This window comes from Thermobia domestica, chromosome 7 (genome assembly GCF_964235325.1).
Source record: "Thermobia domestica chromosome 7, izTheDome1.hap1.1, whole genome shotgun sequence".
NCBI classification, from domain to species: domain Eukaryota; kingdom Metazoa; phylum Arthropoda; class Insecta; order Zygentoma; family Lepismatidae; genus Thermobia; species Thermobia domestica.
The window spans coordinates 3,757,707-3,775,071 of NC_137460.1; the positions used below are offsets into that span (position 1 = coordinate 3,757,707).

Genomic DNA, 17,365 nt, shown 5'->3' on the forward strand with positions numbered 1-17,365 from the left:
ATAATACAAACACCTCGTCAGAGATATCAAGTGCGAGCGAATTGAAAAAAAAATATATATATATATATATTTTACAAGAATTTTAAGCCTAACAAAGTCTACGGGACCTCCTCGTGACTACACGTTTAACGCATTCCCTTCTTTGCGGTAGACTACTGTTCGATATTTAATATTTCACGTGGTTTGAATCTCACGATGAGCTGTAGATCCACTTGTCTATAATATTGGACCTGAAAGGAATATTAAAACTCAAAATACAATAATCAACCAAGGTCCAAGTGTCAAGGTCGCGTGTAGCTAGTGCGACTATCTTCTAGTTCTTTTAAAGACTATGTCGTCCTACCAGAGTGGTGTTGGTTCCAGACTTTAAACAGACAATGAAACTTACAAGAAGTTTGTCTCTCTAAGAAGACCAACTTGTTTTCACCTTTTTGGATGACAATGAGGAGGCGTAGGAGAGTTTGTTTGGATTGTCTAAAAGTTTAGGAGGAATGAATAACGAGTTTTTCCTTGTCATACATGTATTCAGTACCTCAGAAGTGTAAGGAGCTAAAATGTCATTGTTATTTAAAAGATAATCTAAAACAGGTAATATGTTATTTAAAAGCAATTCGTAAGAATTAAATCATCCACTTTCAAGGTTTTATTGAACTACTTAAAAAAATATAAGAAATGAGTGTGAAACGTACTTAAGATGTTCAAGTTCTAGACTCAAGTCACATGTAGTCTCTGTGCTGAAAACAGACAAATAAACTCCTACCAAATACAAACAAAAGTCACTCGAAAGTATAGTTTCAGACTGCATAGCAAACTTGTGTACTATGTTTGCAAATAACGTAGTTACTCAACAAGATGAGAATTACATTATTTACTGTATGGTAAAATAAGAAGGCTTTAGAACAGTAATTTCCAATAAAAAGATTCATGACGTCAAAGTCCCTCCCTTTCTGTTCAGGACAGGCATTTGGAACTCAGCAAAAGCAAAAAAGATGAAGGAATAAAGTTGTTGGTTCAAGTTAAGAATTGTTAGCAGTCAAATGAACGAAAGAAGTTCTTAAAATACCATCGAATCTGATATTCAGTATCACATCTGCTTCGACAACGTCAAGTTGCTCTGTTTGCTTTTACTTCTGTGTTTACTGAGGATGGGAGAAGCAGACTGTGATATTTACTGAGAACGGGACATGAATATTATGACGTTTACTGAGAACAAAAGTTACAGATTATGATGTTTACTATGAATGAGATATAAATATGGGAATGAGATATGCAAACTATGGTTTTAATGAGAATGGGACTTGCACATTTTGACGTTTACTAAGAATGGGAGATGAAGTCTATTACATTTACTACGAATGGGAAATGAAGACTATGGTGTTAACTGGGAGTTGGAAATGAAGAAACTAACATTTACTGAGAATGGGAGATAAAGACTATGACGTATATTAGCAACGGAAGGTTAGTATTATGACATTTATTGAAATTGAGAGTTGAAGACTATGACGTTTACTAAGAATATGGATGTTTCCTAAAAATGTGAGAAGCTGACTGTGACTCTTACTGAGAATGAGAGATGAATAATATAGCATTCACTGAGAATGAGAGATGAATAATATAGCATTCAATGAGAATGGAAGATAAAAAGTATAATGGAAGCAGAAAAATATAGGCCTATCGTTTACTGAGAATGTAAAACTCAAACTGAGACGATTGCTGAGCATGGGAGATGCATACTGTGACACCATAAAGCATTGAGTTGGAAATAACTGCTTTAGAATTAAATTCCTTCATGAGGTTCATAAATTTAAGGCTTCAAAGAGTTCCTCGATGGCTTCAGTAATTCTAGCTCTAAAATTTTCATCTCTTTCAAAGAAAGCACATGCGTTTCTTGTCTGAGCATCTTTCAAGAAGGACACAAATTCATCCGGTTTATCTGGGTCAACCAGATTTGACATATCTTTGGAATCCATCAAAATAATTGGAATGTAAAAACTTTTGAGCATAGTTCCTAGAAGCGCCATTGATTGGTAGTGATCCAATAAGACTTGGTATGTAAACTGTTGTGGCATTGCACATTTTAGCTTCTTTACAGTATCTGTAAATGAATCATAGAATATTTGAAGTAGTTTTCTCTCATTTGCTTTCCGAAATGACCTCACTGTACTTACGTACAAAAATAGATTAAGATCTAAGGTTGGGGCACCGTATCTAGCTATTTGTAGGTCAAGCAATTTAACTGATATCGGCAATGAGTTTTTGTACGTAAACATTACATTGTTAATCCATAGATCTCCATGGCATACTACATTTAGAACTCTCCATGGATCACAAAGTTTTCTGCATTCTTGTTGAATGGAAGGCATCCGAGTCTCAAACTGTGGAACATACTCTTTGAGATGTGGTAGAAAGTTTCTAGCTAGAACTAATATTGTCTTAAGACTTTGGTCAATTATTTGAGTGGCATTGGGAATAGCGGGATTAAACCATATGTCTTTAATAAATGGGAATTCTTTATCTAAAGATTGACCCTTCAATTGTTCTAACACATACGAGCCAGCATGAAGCTTTGCTAATTCTTGCAACACAAGAGAACAGTGCTCGAAATCTAGTCCCTTTTTCCTATCAGCTAGTTTATACCCTTCTTGTGTTAAGTCTTCCAAGATAAGAAATTGGTTTGCACGATCACTGCGTGCTAAATAACACTCAGGCTATGGTAACTTAACTCCAAACTGTGTAATCTGTGGTATAATTTGGGTATAGAAGCCAATTTCAGAGTCAAATGCGCCTAACTCATCTGCATATGCCTTCTGACTCTCCTGTTGAGCCGAACTTTTGATGAAGAAACAAAATTTCAATTCATTTCCTTCATGTTTTACGGTGACAGTTGCTTTTCGATGGGTTGCCATCAATCCTGATACTTCTGAAGTAGCGTCACCAAATTTCACATCGGTCACCTGAAGGTCATTGCTGCCTACTAACTTGCGCACAATTGTTTCCATGTCTTCTGTAGTGATAATGCCATCTTCATGTGATAAAGTAGCACTCATCTTTATGAAAGCTTAGGTTGACGCTTTTAAGTTCTGGAAAGAAAAGAGAAAATGTAATCCTAATACAATCAAATAATAATAATAATAATCAATAAATGCACATACATTGAAAAGTAGCAAATGCTTAATGTTTGAACACATGACTAAACGACATCGAAATGTTTTCAAAGGAAAATGGATTTTTAAAACAACTTCTTCAAATCAAAGCAACTAACATTCAAGACCGTAAAAACTTAAATTTTTAGCTTTACAACTCAATCATTATTGAAGTTAGAAAGCAAATTAAGTCATCAATATTGTGGTAGACTCCAGTAAGCATAGGTTGTTAGCTGCGTTTTATTTAATCTGTATCGCATCGCAGTTTGCTTTGCAAAATCCTAGAAATGCGATGCATCTATAATCATAATTTATTACCAAAGTGGCCATTTTTGCAAAAGAAAACAGTTTATCATATTTCCTTTATGGCAGAATAGTTCTTTTTCGATCTTACATACAGTTAAAGCTCACTGATTAATCTTCTTGGAAACCCGACATTTACCTTTAAGTGTCTGTTGGCTCTTAAGAACACTATCTGCTACTCATTACAAATCAAATTATTGAAAACAGACCATAGAATTGATGACAGAGAGAATATCCTCTTCGACACTTTATTCTATCTGTAAAGAAAGTGGCTCAATCGACTCTCCAAATCCAAGTCCCCAGCTTACTTTTCAAAAACTAGATTACTAGTTAGAATATGGGATCTTAGCAGTATTCTTTTCTGCCCTCCTGTTTTTATCATATTTGTTTCATAGTATTCGCTTAGAAATATATGTATCTCTTTTGCTATGCTTACTTATATTACATTTAAGTTATGGGGAAAAGTAGTATTTGGTTTAAAATGTTTAAAATGTGTAAATCGAATTAGATAAGGGTAGCAGTTGGCTACAATTACAAACTTTATTTGGTGTGAATTAAGTTATTTTGTTTCACTGAAAAAAATGAAGTTTATTTCGACGTACGCAATTCCAATTATCCATACAGATTAAAAAAAAACATATGAACACATTCGAAAATAGCTACCAGCTTAAAATCTCTGTTAAATGTCAAAGTTAAAACTTTTTAAAAACATAATTGCTGTTACTTTTTCCTTACTTTGGTTTTCATTATCATACCTTTTGGTGATGCACAGAAAATGTTTTCTATTTCACTGTATGAAATAATATGAAGGTAACCAAGATAGTTCGGTCACTTTTTGTGACGGCCTGTATCCAGTTGGCCCTCACACCATGTTTTAAATGCAAATGGAGATAAGATGAAGGTCAGTTTTGGTATAGATATATCCAACATACCACCTGGTTGTGACAGTTCAGTTACACCGTGAACTTGCGTAAGGACAGAGTGAACATGGGACCTCCACAGAACGTCATAAGGGTGTGTATGCTGTACGAGTTCAAACTGAGGTCAAACGATGCTGCAGCGGGGCAGAAGATATGCCATGCTTTTGTTAGAGGTATCGTGACTACATGAAGAATGCAGCGTTGATTTAACAAGTTTAAGGACGGTGATGAAACACTGGACGGCGTAACAAGTGCTGGAAGACCAATACATGTACAAATTGAAGATCTCGAGGCAATAATTTCTGGCAGTTGCCTCATATCCATTTTTATTTCAGATCCCTAGTAAAGGTGCAAAATGCACTTGATACCTTCTTCGCTTCACAGCCACCAAGTTCTCCCGCAATGGAATCCATGGCCTTCCGGAAAGTTGGCACAAGGTCGTCGATGTTGATGGGTACTATTTTTGATTTTATAGGTACGTCTTAGGTGGCATATCGATGTTCGAATATCGATGTTCGGTGAAAAAGTGACAAAACTTTCTTGGTTACCTTTATAATAATAATAATAATAATAATAATAATAATAATAATAATGTTTTTCTTCGCTTCGGAAAGTGCGATACAAAAGTTACAAATTGCGTTGAAAATTTAAATTTGATTCTCATTCTTGCTACGCAAAAGTCCATATCTTTTTTAAAAAAATGTTGGTAGTTAGCATTCTTGTTTTGGAATTGGAGGTTTCAGAATCGAATCCCATGGGAAATCATCCACCACGCAAATTAAGAAATCATAGCTTTAAAATTAGTAAGAATGGTAGAGAAACGGAAACTAATATCGGTTACGTCTTTCTCAAATTTTTGAAACGAGATCGAGATCGAGAATAACATTTATAAATCGAGACGAGGTCGAGACTCAACATATTGAGACTTAGCATAGTTAAGATCGAGATCGAGAGAGATACTTGTGTTTTGAGACGAGACCAAGCCCAGTCTTGAAAATCTCGTTCTCGTCTCAAATATTAACAGAAATTACTAAAATTACACTTTTCACTCAAAATTCGTCGAATGCTATGTTATATGTAAGATAGTGGAACAATTGATTTTAGATGATCAAATTCATAGACGTAAACGCGAGAGAAGGAAGAGCAATGCCACCACTGACCAATTGGTACCTACGTAGATAAAAAATGTTTTAAACAACACACAATTTTGAGTGAGGATTCAATATATTTTGTTCTCTTTAAAGTTACTTAAAAGAATCAAAGACAATGTTGCCAAAATTTTCGGAAACTTATTTTTGTAAAATAAATATAATAGGTTTCAACTTCATATCACTATCTTTCCACATAGCTTAGGAATTCCTCTGGGTAAGACATGTTTGGAATTGAGTTGTTGTTTTACGGTAATTGCTCTGTAAACAGTACGATTAGTACTTAGCAGTGTTGTTCTGAAACTGAAGATAAAATATTAAGATTGGAAGGAAGTAGAAGCAAGAATTCCATAATAGGATAGGGAAAGATCATGAAGAGAGGTAAAACATAAGATTAAACCAGGGAATTTATTTATTTTTTAGAAGTAATTAAGAATGTAATATAAATTATGTATTGTAATGTAACGTATTGTGAGGCAATGTAAATTGGTTGGTTTGAAATTTAGCAACCTTTTCAGTACCAAGGTTACAAGAGACGTGGACCTATAGTTAAAGATAGAATACGAATCACTGTTCATATTTTTCAATGTTCACTCACTGGGAATCGAACCTGAAGTTCTGTACACCAAAGGTGAGCACACTATCCGGTAGAGCATTGGGTGATGTAAAGTATTGGAGTTTAGAGCTTACGCTTTCATTCCGATACCTAGGGTAAATTTGGCTACGTTTTCATTCTGATACCTAGGGTAAATTTGGCTCCTAGATGTTATCCAAAGCTTGATACATTGGATTTACTTGATACACCCAAAGGGATTGAACCAGCCAATAAATGCACAAGAAACATACCTGTTAGCAACTTAGCTTTGAAGAAGTATTCGGCCTAAAGTAGCTCTATGGTCAAGAAAGAGCTGAAAAAATAGAGGAAACGTTATATTACTTGATATTATTTAAAATACTGTTACTTACTTACTTTTAATTTCTCGCAATTTATTTTCAGATTACCGGACGAGGTCGAAGCTTGGCCCTTGGAAGAGAGATCCTAATAAGTATGTATTGATTAAGAAACCACGACCAATACAATTATTTTTGAGTTGAGACGAAACCGCGATTGAGACCGCTTGCTGTTAGCTGATACGATATCAAGACTATATTAAGTTCCGTCTCAATATCGTCCCTAAAATTTAGATACTGGCCGATTTCTTTCCACTTCTCTTACCATTATTGTTGTTAGACATTTTGTTAACTTAATTACTACAATGTGTTTAAGTAATTATATAATTACTTAATTATCTGTAATGTTGAATGTTTGTTAGCTTACATGTTTATTTCCTAGACAAACTCATACCGCTTGTTATAGGCCTATTTCAAAGTAACCGTAGGCTATTTAGATTTTAGAGTTAGAACCCACACCTTTGGTGTTTCTCTGTTTATCCGCTGTATAAAAACATTCCTTTGCTTGTTAGTTTAAATAGCTGTATGAAAGGGACCACAGGCTGTTTAGCAGTAGTGATTTCTCCATGGAACAAAGGAAACACACTGTTCTCTCCCCAGTTTGTGCATCTCCAACTAAGATTTACATTATCCTAAACCTTGTATTTTCTAGGGGAAAAAATCCTCATCTCCACCTAGCTGCATTCTAGCCCAATATTGTCTGTTCTGCAAGGAAAATCAGCGCCCGGGCCTAGAGTATAAGACGACGGTCCAGTACATATGAGTAAGGTCGACAGACCAGCCAGCGAAGTGTAAAAAATTTTTCAAAAATAAACAATGCATTTCCTTGATTTTGAGCATTTTTTATTACTTCTTCCTTTCATTTTATATATTTGCACATGCATTTTCCTAACATAAGTAACATTATAGGACCACTTCCTAAGGCAGGGAGAGGATTTAAGTTGGTGCTATCAAACGCGTCGGTCGGGTCAGTCAATTCGGGTCACGGGTCAGGTTGGGTCGGTTTTCAACCCGCCCCGATCCGTTGAGAGCACTAATTTAAGTACATACTAGTTTGTACTGATATGTTGACAAAACTAGTTAAATTAATAGATCTACCTTTATGTGAGACCACAAGTAATTCCGTTGCTAATGCATTTGTCAAGAAATAACATTAGATTGGAAAACTGCTGTTGATATAAAGTATTCCAAGTAATTTTCGTCTCTTTTTTCTTTACTTCTTTTCCTTTCCTTCTTTTGCGCCCCCTTACTTCGGCGCCAAGGGCCGTCGCCCCGCTCGCGCCCTCCCAAACGGCACGGCACTGAAAGGTGCAACGCCGTTGAACCTTCAATTGTTGTCGGAAGTGCGGAACGTTCTCTTCCAAATAAACTCGAGCAGACACGAATACAGCGAAGAATATAGGAAACCATGAGAAGCTGTGCGCTTGGCCTGTGCCATGCACGTTTAATTCAATGCTTCATACATTTCAGTTTCTTTGTGTAATTTTAATACCCTAAGGAATAAAGGAATTTGTTCATCCTCTTGTGTAACTTTGTATGTGGCATTGTATCATTTTGTTTATAAAAACCTGGAAGACTTTGGTTCTGATACTGCTAGTTAAACTTGTGCAATTAAGACGGCAACGGAACAAATATGTGTTAGCTTTTCTAGGTTCACCAATTCTGAAATTTCGTCATACACAGAAATGAACCAGCCAGTGTATGATAGATCAAGTGGAATTGTGCCCGTCTGGTTCACTGATTTTTATGATAATATACGTTTATTTTAAATAGCAGGCCTACCCTTACCTTATAGAAATTAAATATTACACTAGGCATTTTCTGAATAGTCACCATAGTCCTACGAAATGCTTAAACGAGTATTCACCAAGTGATAAATTGTGATATTAGTTATGTTTATTTTGCCACTTTAAAGGCGTTTGGAATATCCAAAAATTCAGTGATCATTTTTTATGTAAATAGTAAAAAATTACTATGACTGAAAAGTAGTGTCACTGAAATAGAAGAAGATCTTTTTCTTGTAATAATACATATAATTTTGACGGGACAACTGTTCTTATTATGGATATATAGGTCATTGAAAGGGGCTGGTAAGGGAGGTTTCATTGTATTATTTATCGAAAAGTTAATTAGAAGTAGAAAAATTCAGAACGACGTCCTATGAAGCTTTAAAATCTAAATTAGTAGCATTAAGTAGGCCGAAGGTCCCATCGTATAAAGCGGAACAGGAATTATTCGTGGTCCAACAAGGAATAAATGAGTCCATAGATTCATATTTTTTACGTAAACTCCGAGCAACAGACAGTTATTTCCGGAAGCAACAGAAGATCAAAAGACCCATACTTTATCATAGGGATTAAAAAATGGATTTCCTTAACAAAATAGCGTTAGAAAGGTTTGCAATAGTAGACGCCCTACAGGCTAAATTAAACACCTTGGAAGCTGCCAATGATCTTTTAAGAAAAAGAGAGCACGCAGAGCTATCGCAAAAACTGCACATGCTATACGGCCAAAATCCTATATCTAACCCGCAGAATGTATCCTATGGATTGCCAACCGAACCAAAGATAATGTATCCTGTATGACAGTTATATCACCATACCTATCCTGTATAAACGCAACCTGTCACACAACCAATGCACAGTTATGTACCTACATATCAACAACAATTTAATCCTCCTATGAGAACTACTCAAGCTAATCTTCAAGAATGTCAGAACACGACTCAAGAACCAAAGACCGTTCCCCACCACGAACAAAATCCTCCAAACAATGACCAATTTACCTTGGTCAATAAAATGGCAGAATTGTCACTAGTGATAGCGTAGACAAATTACAAAAACCAACAACGATATAGGAAGAGGAATAGCAATAATAGAGGAAGGAAAAAACGGAGACAAGCCTAGAACAGTCAGCAGGCTACACCCACGGAAGATCAAATTTTGGTATGCGCGATATGCCGGAAGCAGGGACACGGTGCATCTGTTATAAACGTCCAAAAAACGTGTAAGGCTGCCACTTGGCAAGGGGGGGGACAGCCATCATCATCCTTAACATGAAGACCAAAGATAAATTAGCAAGCAAAATAGCATAAATTACGAAATTCCTGCCATAGAAAAGCAATCAGAACAATTGGCAGAAACAGGGAAAACATTGCCCTAGAGGACGAAAAAGCATGTCACATTTAACAATTAAAACTAAATCAGGACCTCAGAATGCAATAATTGATACCAGAAGTACGATATCTATCATAACAGGTCAATCATAACAGAAAATCATACGAATTTTTGAGATGCACAATGGGGCACAAAACGAGTTTTCAGTGTCGCGACGAGGATGATTTTGGAAGAACTAACCGATAGGATTTCAAGCTTTGCGGATGATCTTGTCAGCAGTACATACAGCTTTCCACAACACTTGCAGGATTTAGAATTACTGTTTCAGAAGCTTAAAAAACACGATTTTCGGGCATCACCCAAGAAGACACACAAAGGTTATGATGAGCTTAACGTATTAGGACACCTTGTTAGTGGAGAATCCATTAAAATATCTCCAAACATAGCAAAGAAAATACAAAATTTCAAGAGACCGACTACAAAGCGGATTCTCATATGTTTTATCGGATTATGTTCATATCTTAGAGCGCATATCAAAGATTTTACTATAAAAATCGAGCCTTTCCAGCAATTAGTAACCTCTAAAACTAAATTTAAATCGACAGTGCAGCACGATGTTCTTTTTAAACAATTGAAAGAGGACATACTAAAGGCTCCTTCATTCGCTCATTTCGGCGATTCGTTATAAATACGCTTCTATAACGACAGTAGTCAAATGCAAATAGCAGGAATACTCGCTTGCTATGACCCAAGAACTGACACTGAGAAGGTGGGTGCCTACTGTTCTCGCAGATTGACGAAAAGTGAACAGAAAGCTAGTATTTGGCAAAAAGAATTATACGCGCCCATATATATACTTCGCGGAAATTTCACTGTTTTTTGCTAAATAGAAGATTCAATCTATACATAGAATCAAAGTGCATAGCGACGATGAACACACAACCTAATAAGATCGGAAAATATACCAGATACAAGCTATTCAAGCAATTATGATTTCAATGTACAGTATTTACCAGGGTCCAAGCCTCCAGCAGATATAATCAGAAGGGTCGAGCAAACGCAAGATATCAAGAAGAAAGAAGAAAAGATTAGGCGAAGATTGTCATGCCTAATACTCTAGAGGTAGCAACGTAAGGACGACAATTACAAGGACATCATTTCTGTTTTAGAAGGGAAAGAACCTGGCAAGATTAAATCAGCAAGATTAATCTCTACAGTTAAATCAGCAAGATATTTTGTCTTAAAAACGGTATATTATATAGAAAACAAAACCATCCTGTTTATTGTTTATTATATCTTCTACGCATACCCAAATTGTTGACCAACAAGTTGTTAACAGCCTTCCACCGCCAAGCAACTGGCCCCACATTTTGGTTTCTCAAAGTCGTATAAAACCACCATAAAGTAATTTTCTATGCCGCAGCTCAAAAACTATCTTGCTCACAAAATACGTACGTGTCAAGACTGCCAACGGTTAAAGAAGCTAACACAAAAGAAACAGGACGAACTATTGCATCACCCGGTGGGAGAGATAGCAACAACATGTGTATATGACTAACTCGGGCCCTTCCCAAGTAAAGAAGGAAGAAATAAATACATATTAGTAGCCACAGAATTAGCTACACATTATGTTATTGCAAAGACAGTGGACGCAATAATCGCGGAAAATATAAAGATTTTTTTGGAATATGATATCATTCTCAAATTCGAAGCATTTACAACGCTGTATTATGACCAACACCTAGAACATGAAGCGGCTCGTTTGCAACAAAAACACCATACGGATTGGGAGAGATGGTTACCGCATGTTATTTTTGGCATTAGTACTTACGTACGAGGAGAGGCCAAATATTCAGCAAGGTTTTTGTTATTTGAATACGAACTTAGGATCCCGACAGAATGTACACTCGAATCAAAACAACATATACAAGTTGACAGAGGTAAATTGGCAGCCACCAGGAAGAAAGTACAAAAGAACTTGGAACAGGCATATAACACAAAAGCAGTTTTATGACAGATGCCATACACAGATAATTTATAATCCAAGGGGCCTTGTTTCAGTATACTACCCTACAAGAAAAATTGCTTTACCTGAACACTTTAGTATTCACTACGAAGGACCAGCACGAATTGTAGAGAAGCTTAATCCAAACTTATATAGTGTGGAATTACTTCCTAAATTTCGCAACAGAATTCAAGAAATTGCGATCGACCGCTTGAAGCCATTCTACGCGGACCCAACTGAGGGAACATAAAATTAAGAAGGGAGAGGCACAAATTCAAGAAGAATTTAAGACAATTCCAAGTACTTACCGGGAACAGAAGAAGGACCAACAACAGAAGAAACTTAGAAAAGAAAGGATGCACTGACATAACACCACACTTCTTTATTTCAATTATAAGCTCTATGTCAATATGTTAATTAAATTCGTTACATTATTAGTATTTCCGTTTTTCTAGCAAAATGCAAGATCAACATTTTTTCTCTTTCTTTCTTAGTTTCAAAAGTCATTAATCCTTGGAGGGTCGAAATGCGATGCTTTCTTGTTTCTAGCATCGCTTCTTCAATACGAAGTACATGAATGCTTAATACGTCATTTTTATTCTTATGCAGGATGTTCATAAAATCAGACACTTGATAACATTGTACAGAATGACCAGAAGTTTACATTCTCTATTTTTCTCTTTTAAAGAAAATTTTCCAAATCCTAAACCAACAATTATCCTTTTATTAAATCTAATAATAATTTATTTGTGCCTCATCTTTCATAAGCCCCGTTACAAAACAAAAACTTAACCAATTGGCTAAACATATCTTCACCATTAGAAAGACTCAATTCACTGGCGCTTACTACTACTACGAAAGTGAAACTCAACTGAAATAGACTATAAACACCAGATGTGACATAAACATAGAAACCTACAATTAGTTAACTTGTATACGTTTATAAATTACAGTGATGACACTTCTGCCTACTCTGAGGGAAATGATAGTGACTGCTTTGATCCTGCTTAGATGGGACGGAACTATAGTGTTATTACCACTACTCATATAAATATCACAACAATGTATCATAGTTATTTTACAGTGTATTATAGTGTTTTATAGTGTCTATACAGTGTCTCCAAATGTATCAGTGTTGTGGTGCAAAAAAACTTTCATTAATAACAATTAAGCATTTTTCTCAAAAATAATCTTGCAGATTATTTTTTCCAGTGTGGGCGTGTAAGGATCCCCACATCACGACAAAAGCACATGTCAACACAACACGTGTTATTGATTGTAAACAGTGTAGCAGGCGAGAAGCCGACACGAAAGACACCGAGGAAAGCCGAAAGAAGACGAGCCTCACTAAAGGACCTGAAGAGGACAAATAAAAGCCCAACCACCGAGATACCTGGCATCAGTCGACCAACTAATCGTAACCTATCCTAAACCCTGGAGGCTGCTCTGAAGCTAAGGAGTCGTCCTAACCACAACTAATCCCTGGAGGCTGCTATGAAGCTAAGGGGATCACCTTAAATACCATACCTCGTGAGGGCTGCTATGAGCGGAGTTTTCCTAGAAACGAATCCTTGAGAACCCTGGAGGCTGTATAAAGCTAAGGGGTTACCCTTACACAACATAATAACCTGCAAACCTTGGACATTATAAAGACACTTTATTGTTCGAACTTTTGTAAACACAAAAGACTTAATTTTATAATAAAATTGGTGAAGGTATAAAATTCTCGGTCCATTATTGACTCTACCTATAAGTCATTACAATATGCATTTTGATGAAAGTGACATGTTAGAAACTCAGTCCAAGATAAGTGATATATAAAAAATGCAATTCAAAAGATTCAACTATTTTTCTATGATTCCCTAACACACAAGACTCAATTAGTTTCTACATATTAGATTAATGATCCAAATTGAATCAGTTAATTCAAAAAGGGCTTTAGTCAAACTTAGTTTCCAGAAAAATAAGAAAAACATTGCAGTTTTGAAGCTATCATAACAAAATGAACAATTTTTTCGTGTAAATGAAAATGGCATTAATGGAATGTTGTATTAAAAAAAAACATGTAAATGCTCATTGCCATGCTACAAAAATGGTTTCCGCTGTGGACTGAAGCCCTTCTTGCGTGTAAATTGTAGACGAAGCTGTATGCATGTAATTTTATTTAGTTATTATTTTTTGCTCTTTTTTAAAACATAAAACTGTGTTAAGATACTTTTTGCCAGGTTCCAGACGTTGCAAGTCTACCAACCGAATGGGACGAAATCAATAGTTATTGCCACTAACATATAAAACAAATATAATTTTCAATGCAGAAAGGGCTTCAGTCACTGACTAAAGCCCATGTTGCCTAGAATAATCAAAGTTGACATCTGTTTATAAAATGTTAGAACAATGAAACTGAAGCTCTTTAAACACAGAAGCATAGGTGTACCCAATGGGAACAAAAATCCGATATTAACTCAATTTTGCCATCTTAGTGGTTGAAGCCCTTTTTGTATGAACTAATTCAATTATCCCAAGATCCGTGTGTGTGTTTGTGTGTGTGTGTGTGTTTTCTCTATAAACCTCAATCATATCTTATGTGTATACAAGACAAAAGAAGGTTCGTAGTACGGTATGGAATAGCTGACATTTCATTCTTTTCACGTTTAAGTTTGATATATATTTTGCTCAGGTGGTACCTATTACTCCCATCTCCCCTAACTATCTGGTGAATTTACTATAAAAACTAAAACATTTACTCACCTAATAACAAGCTATGTACACTTCCTGAGTTGATAAAGTCTGTAGTAGCCAATATTTAATTTCTTCTTATACTTCAAATCTTACATTTCTTCTGGTAATTAAAAGTGATCAAATGCTGACTTGCAAATCGAGGTTTCTCAATAGGAATCTTAAAAGAACGTCTTCATATCTAATCTCCAGTTACTATCTAATCTCGAGCACTTAACTCTACTTTTCTGAAAGCACATTAGCAGTAAATTTAAGTACACTCATCTAACAACTTGGCCTTCACTTCTGCCAATGAGAGCTCTGTCTATCTCGATATTTAACAATTAATACCGTAGCAACTGTTATGCAATAAGAAATTATCATGCATCAATTACATACAGTAACGCGTTAAAATATAAATTTTCAAAGAATTACCTCTCATACCAATGGTAAAAGTGTTCAGACTTGGATACATTTGTAATTTCACTTTTTACACTACTTTTACCGACAATGAATTTAATACAACTATTTTCAAACATATTTGTCAATGGGGTCAGAAGAAAAAAAAAAGTCTCAAAGCTCAGATATTTCGTACACCCGGTGGAAGACTGTTACAAGTCAAAAATACATACTTTGAGAATATGGCTTTTAAAGTATGTTATTCTATCAAAAATCGCTTCCTTTAGTACTGATATTTCTGCCATCTAGGAATTAATTTGTTAAGTTTCTTTTATGCAAAAATACCACCAAGTAAATGTAGTATTCTTTCCTCTATTCTCTTGTGAGTGACGATAATTGAAAATTTCAATTTTTTGAGTTGTAACACTCTTCCACCGGGTGTGCAAGTTATATTTATGTATATCCCAACTTCGAGATCAGTTTTCTGGACATCCCCTGATTTAAAATTGATTTCATTATATGTATTATCCTCATTTTAGTATAAAAAGCAAAAATAGAAATTGAATATCGACTGAAAGCAGAAATTCATGTTATTATTCAGCCTAAACTCTTTTGTCTTCGCGAATTTTGTTGAAACGTTTGAACCTGGTTATATAGAAAACGATAATTGTGGTGTATGGTTGCGAAGCATGGTCACTAAATTTGAAGGACGAATGAATACTGTAAATGTGACATTGAACCTTTGGGTTCCATAAGCCATACAGTTAATTAGTTTCCAGAAATTTTCCCAGGCGTTGATAATTTTATCATTGACTTGAGTCAGGGGCGGACCAAGAGCCGGGCAACCCGGGCGACTACCCGGGGCGCCAGAGTCAGAGAGGCGCCAAAACGAGCCTCAAAAAGTAAATTTTATAATGCGTTTTCTACTGACCTTTTTGGTCTATATTCTTGTAAAGTAGCGGCAATTACATAATCTTTTTCCATTTCACCACGGAAGAAGAGAGTTTCATAGCACTAAGGGAGCTGTATCGACAAATGGAGAGATGGCATGTAGAATAAAGAGTGGAGGAGGAGTTTGTTTGTTTTCTTAAGTTTAGCGTTCGAAGGTTATGCCTTAATGGCTGAAGGAGATGTGGATGCTAATTATAGTAGAATCCGAACCACTTTTATCGTTCAACAGTAACCCACCGGGAATTGGACCCGGGGCCACAGAAGGCAGGGCTGCTAGCCACTAGACCAAGCGGGGGGACGAAGTTGGTATTGTTTATAGCGGGCCATATTCTTTGTGAAGTTTTCCTAGGTAATGAATGTCTTTTTTAAAAATGGGTTTAAAATATTAAAAATAATACGATAAAATGTAAAATATAGGCTAGTACTAGGGGGAGGGCTGTAAAAAGTCACTTTGTCCGGGTGAAAATTTGGCCTGGTCCACCTCTGACGTGAGTTGTAGTTCTTTTTAGCTGATTCTTGATAATCGACAAACTACAAAAAGCAAGATTATTACATATTATTATTATTTTGATTATTAATAATAATTACTATTGTTTTCGTATTTATACAGGCGACTATCACCCGAAATCTTTAACTCTTACCATTGCCTGAAAGGAAATTTTCACGAATGTAACATGGGTTATAGAGGAGGTGTGACTGGAATTGCTATCAGAGATGATAAAGAAGCTCAGAAAGCCTTCCCTGAGTTGGCCCAAGACTTTACAGCGGTGGATACCTTATAACTTATGACTTCATTACCACGTAGAAATAGTGGATAATGAGGATATACCTAATTTCTTGGAAGACTATTCGTGGAAGGCTCTCACCTGTAATTCACTGATTCAAACTTTCAAACTACTTGTTGTGGGTTGAATACTATTGTACAAAACAAATCTTCTCCCATTTCTAGGGCGCTTGTTAATACTCTTGCAAGGAAAGTTGATGTGGTACGCCTACTTTAAAGTCAACCATATCTTATCTTCCAGTTACAACTGCTAGTGAAGGAAATTTCTCTAAGGAGTCTACCGGCATTCAGAAACGGAATGGTAAAGCAAGCTTACCTTCCACTTATGGCATCAGGAGATATCTCAACATCACCAGGTATCATGTTCCATTGTTCCAAAACAACGGGGCAGAGTCCAAGGTAATTGCGGAGACTTTTTGTAACGTCGAAAGGCCTTGAGTGCCGGTCCTGTCTACCTCATGTTATGACAGAGATACCACGTTAATTACAAGTTACTTTGGCAAATACAACTTGCCCATTTGAGAATAGAACGTCTCCTGTAAACGAGGCAGAGTTTTAGAGAGCAAATTGCGCACATAAGATTACTTGGGTGGGCATTTTCATTGAATGGTAAATTTTCGAAGAAATGGTAAAGCTTGAGGAGAGAATGATAAAGGAGTGTTGCATCCAAGCCCTTGGGGGATAGGCATTCCTGAAAAAAAGTAACTATTCTCGTAAATTGTAAGGAAAAGTTGTGAAGAATTTCTTAAAAGTAAGCATTCTTCTCAGGCCTACAATCAGAGCGAGGCCCAATCCATGTAAATTTTCTCGAGGCTATATGGTAACGTTCTTAGTTTTGAAGCTGGAAAAATGAGTTTGATCTCCGATGAGGTAAGATTCTCTGTGGTTTGGATTCAAACATATTATTTCTGCACCTTACACAGATTTACT

General features: G+C 36.0%; 2 protein-coding genes across 2 annotated transcripts; both read right to left on the reverse strand.

Moving 5' to 3' along the window:
- Positions 1-572: 572 nt before the first annotated feature.
- On the reverse strand, positions 573-3,072 carry LOC145688822 (uncharacterized). The gene has a single exon (XM_081762993.1). The coding sequence runs from the start codon at positions 3,045-3,047 to the stop codon at positions 2,709-2,711; it is 339 nt and encodes a 112-aa protein (XP_081619119.1). The 5' UTR covers positions 3,048-3,072; the 3' UTR covers positions 573-2,708.
- Positions 1,797-2,363, reverse strand: LOC145688873 (uncharacterized). The gene has a single exon (XM_081763040.1). The coding sequence runs from the start codon at positions 2,361-2,363 to the stop codon at positions 1,797-1,799; it is 567 nt and encodes a 188-aa protein (XP_081619166.1).
- Positions 3,073-17,365: the final 14,293 nt, after the last annotated feature.

Bases quoted from the DNA above. Each gene is read 5' to 3' on its own strand.
- LOC145688873 (XM_081763040.1), bottom strand. From the start codon at position 2,363: ATGCCTTCCATTCAACAAGAATGCAGAAAACTTTGTGATCCATGGAGA.
- LOC145688822 (XM_081762993.1), bottom strand. From the start codon at position 3,047: ATGAGTGCTACTTTATCACATGAAGATGGCATTATCACTACAGAAGAC.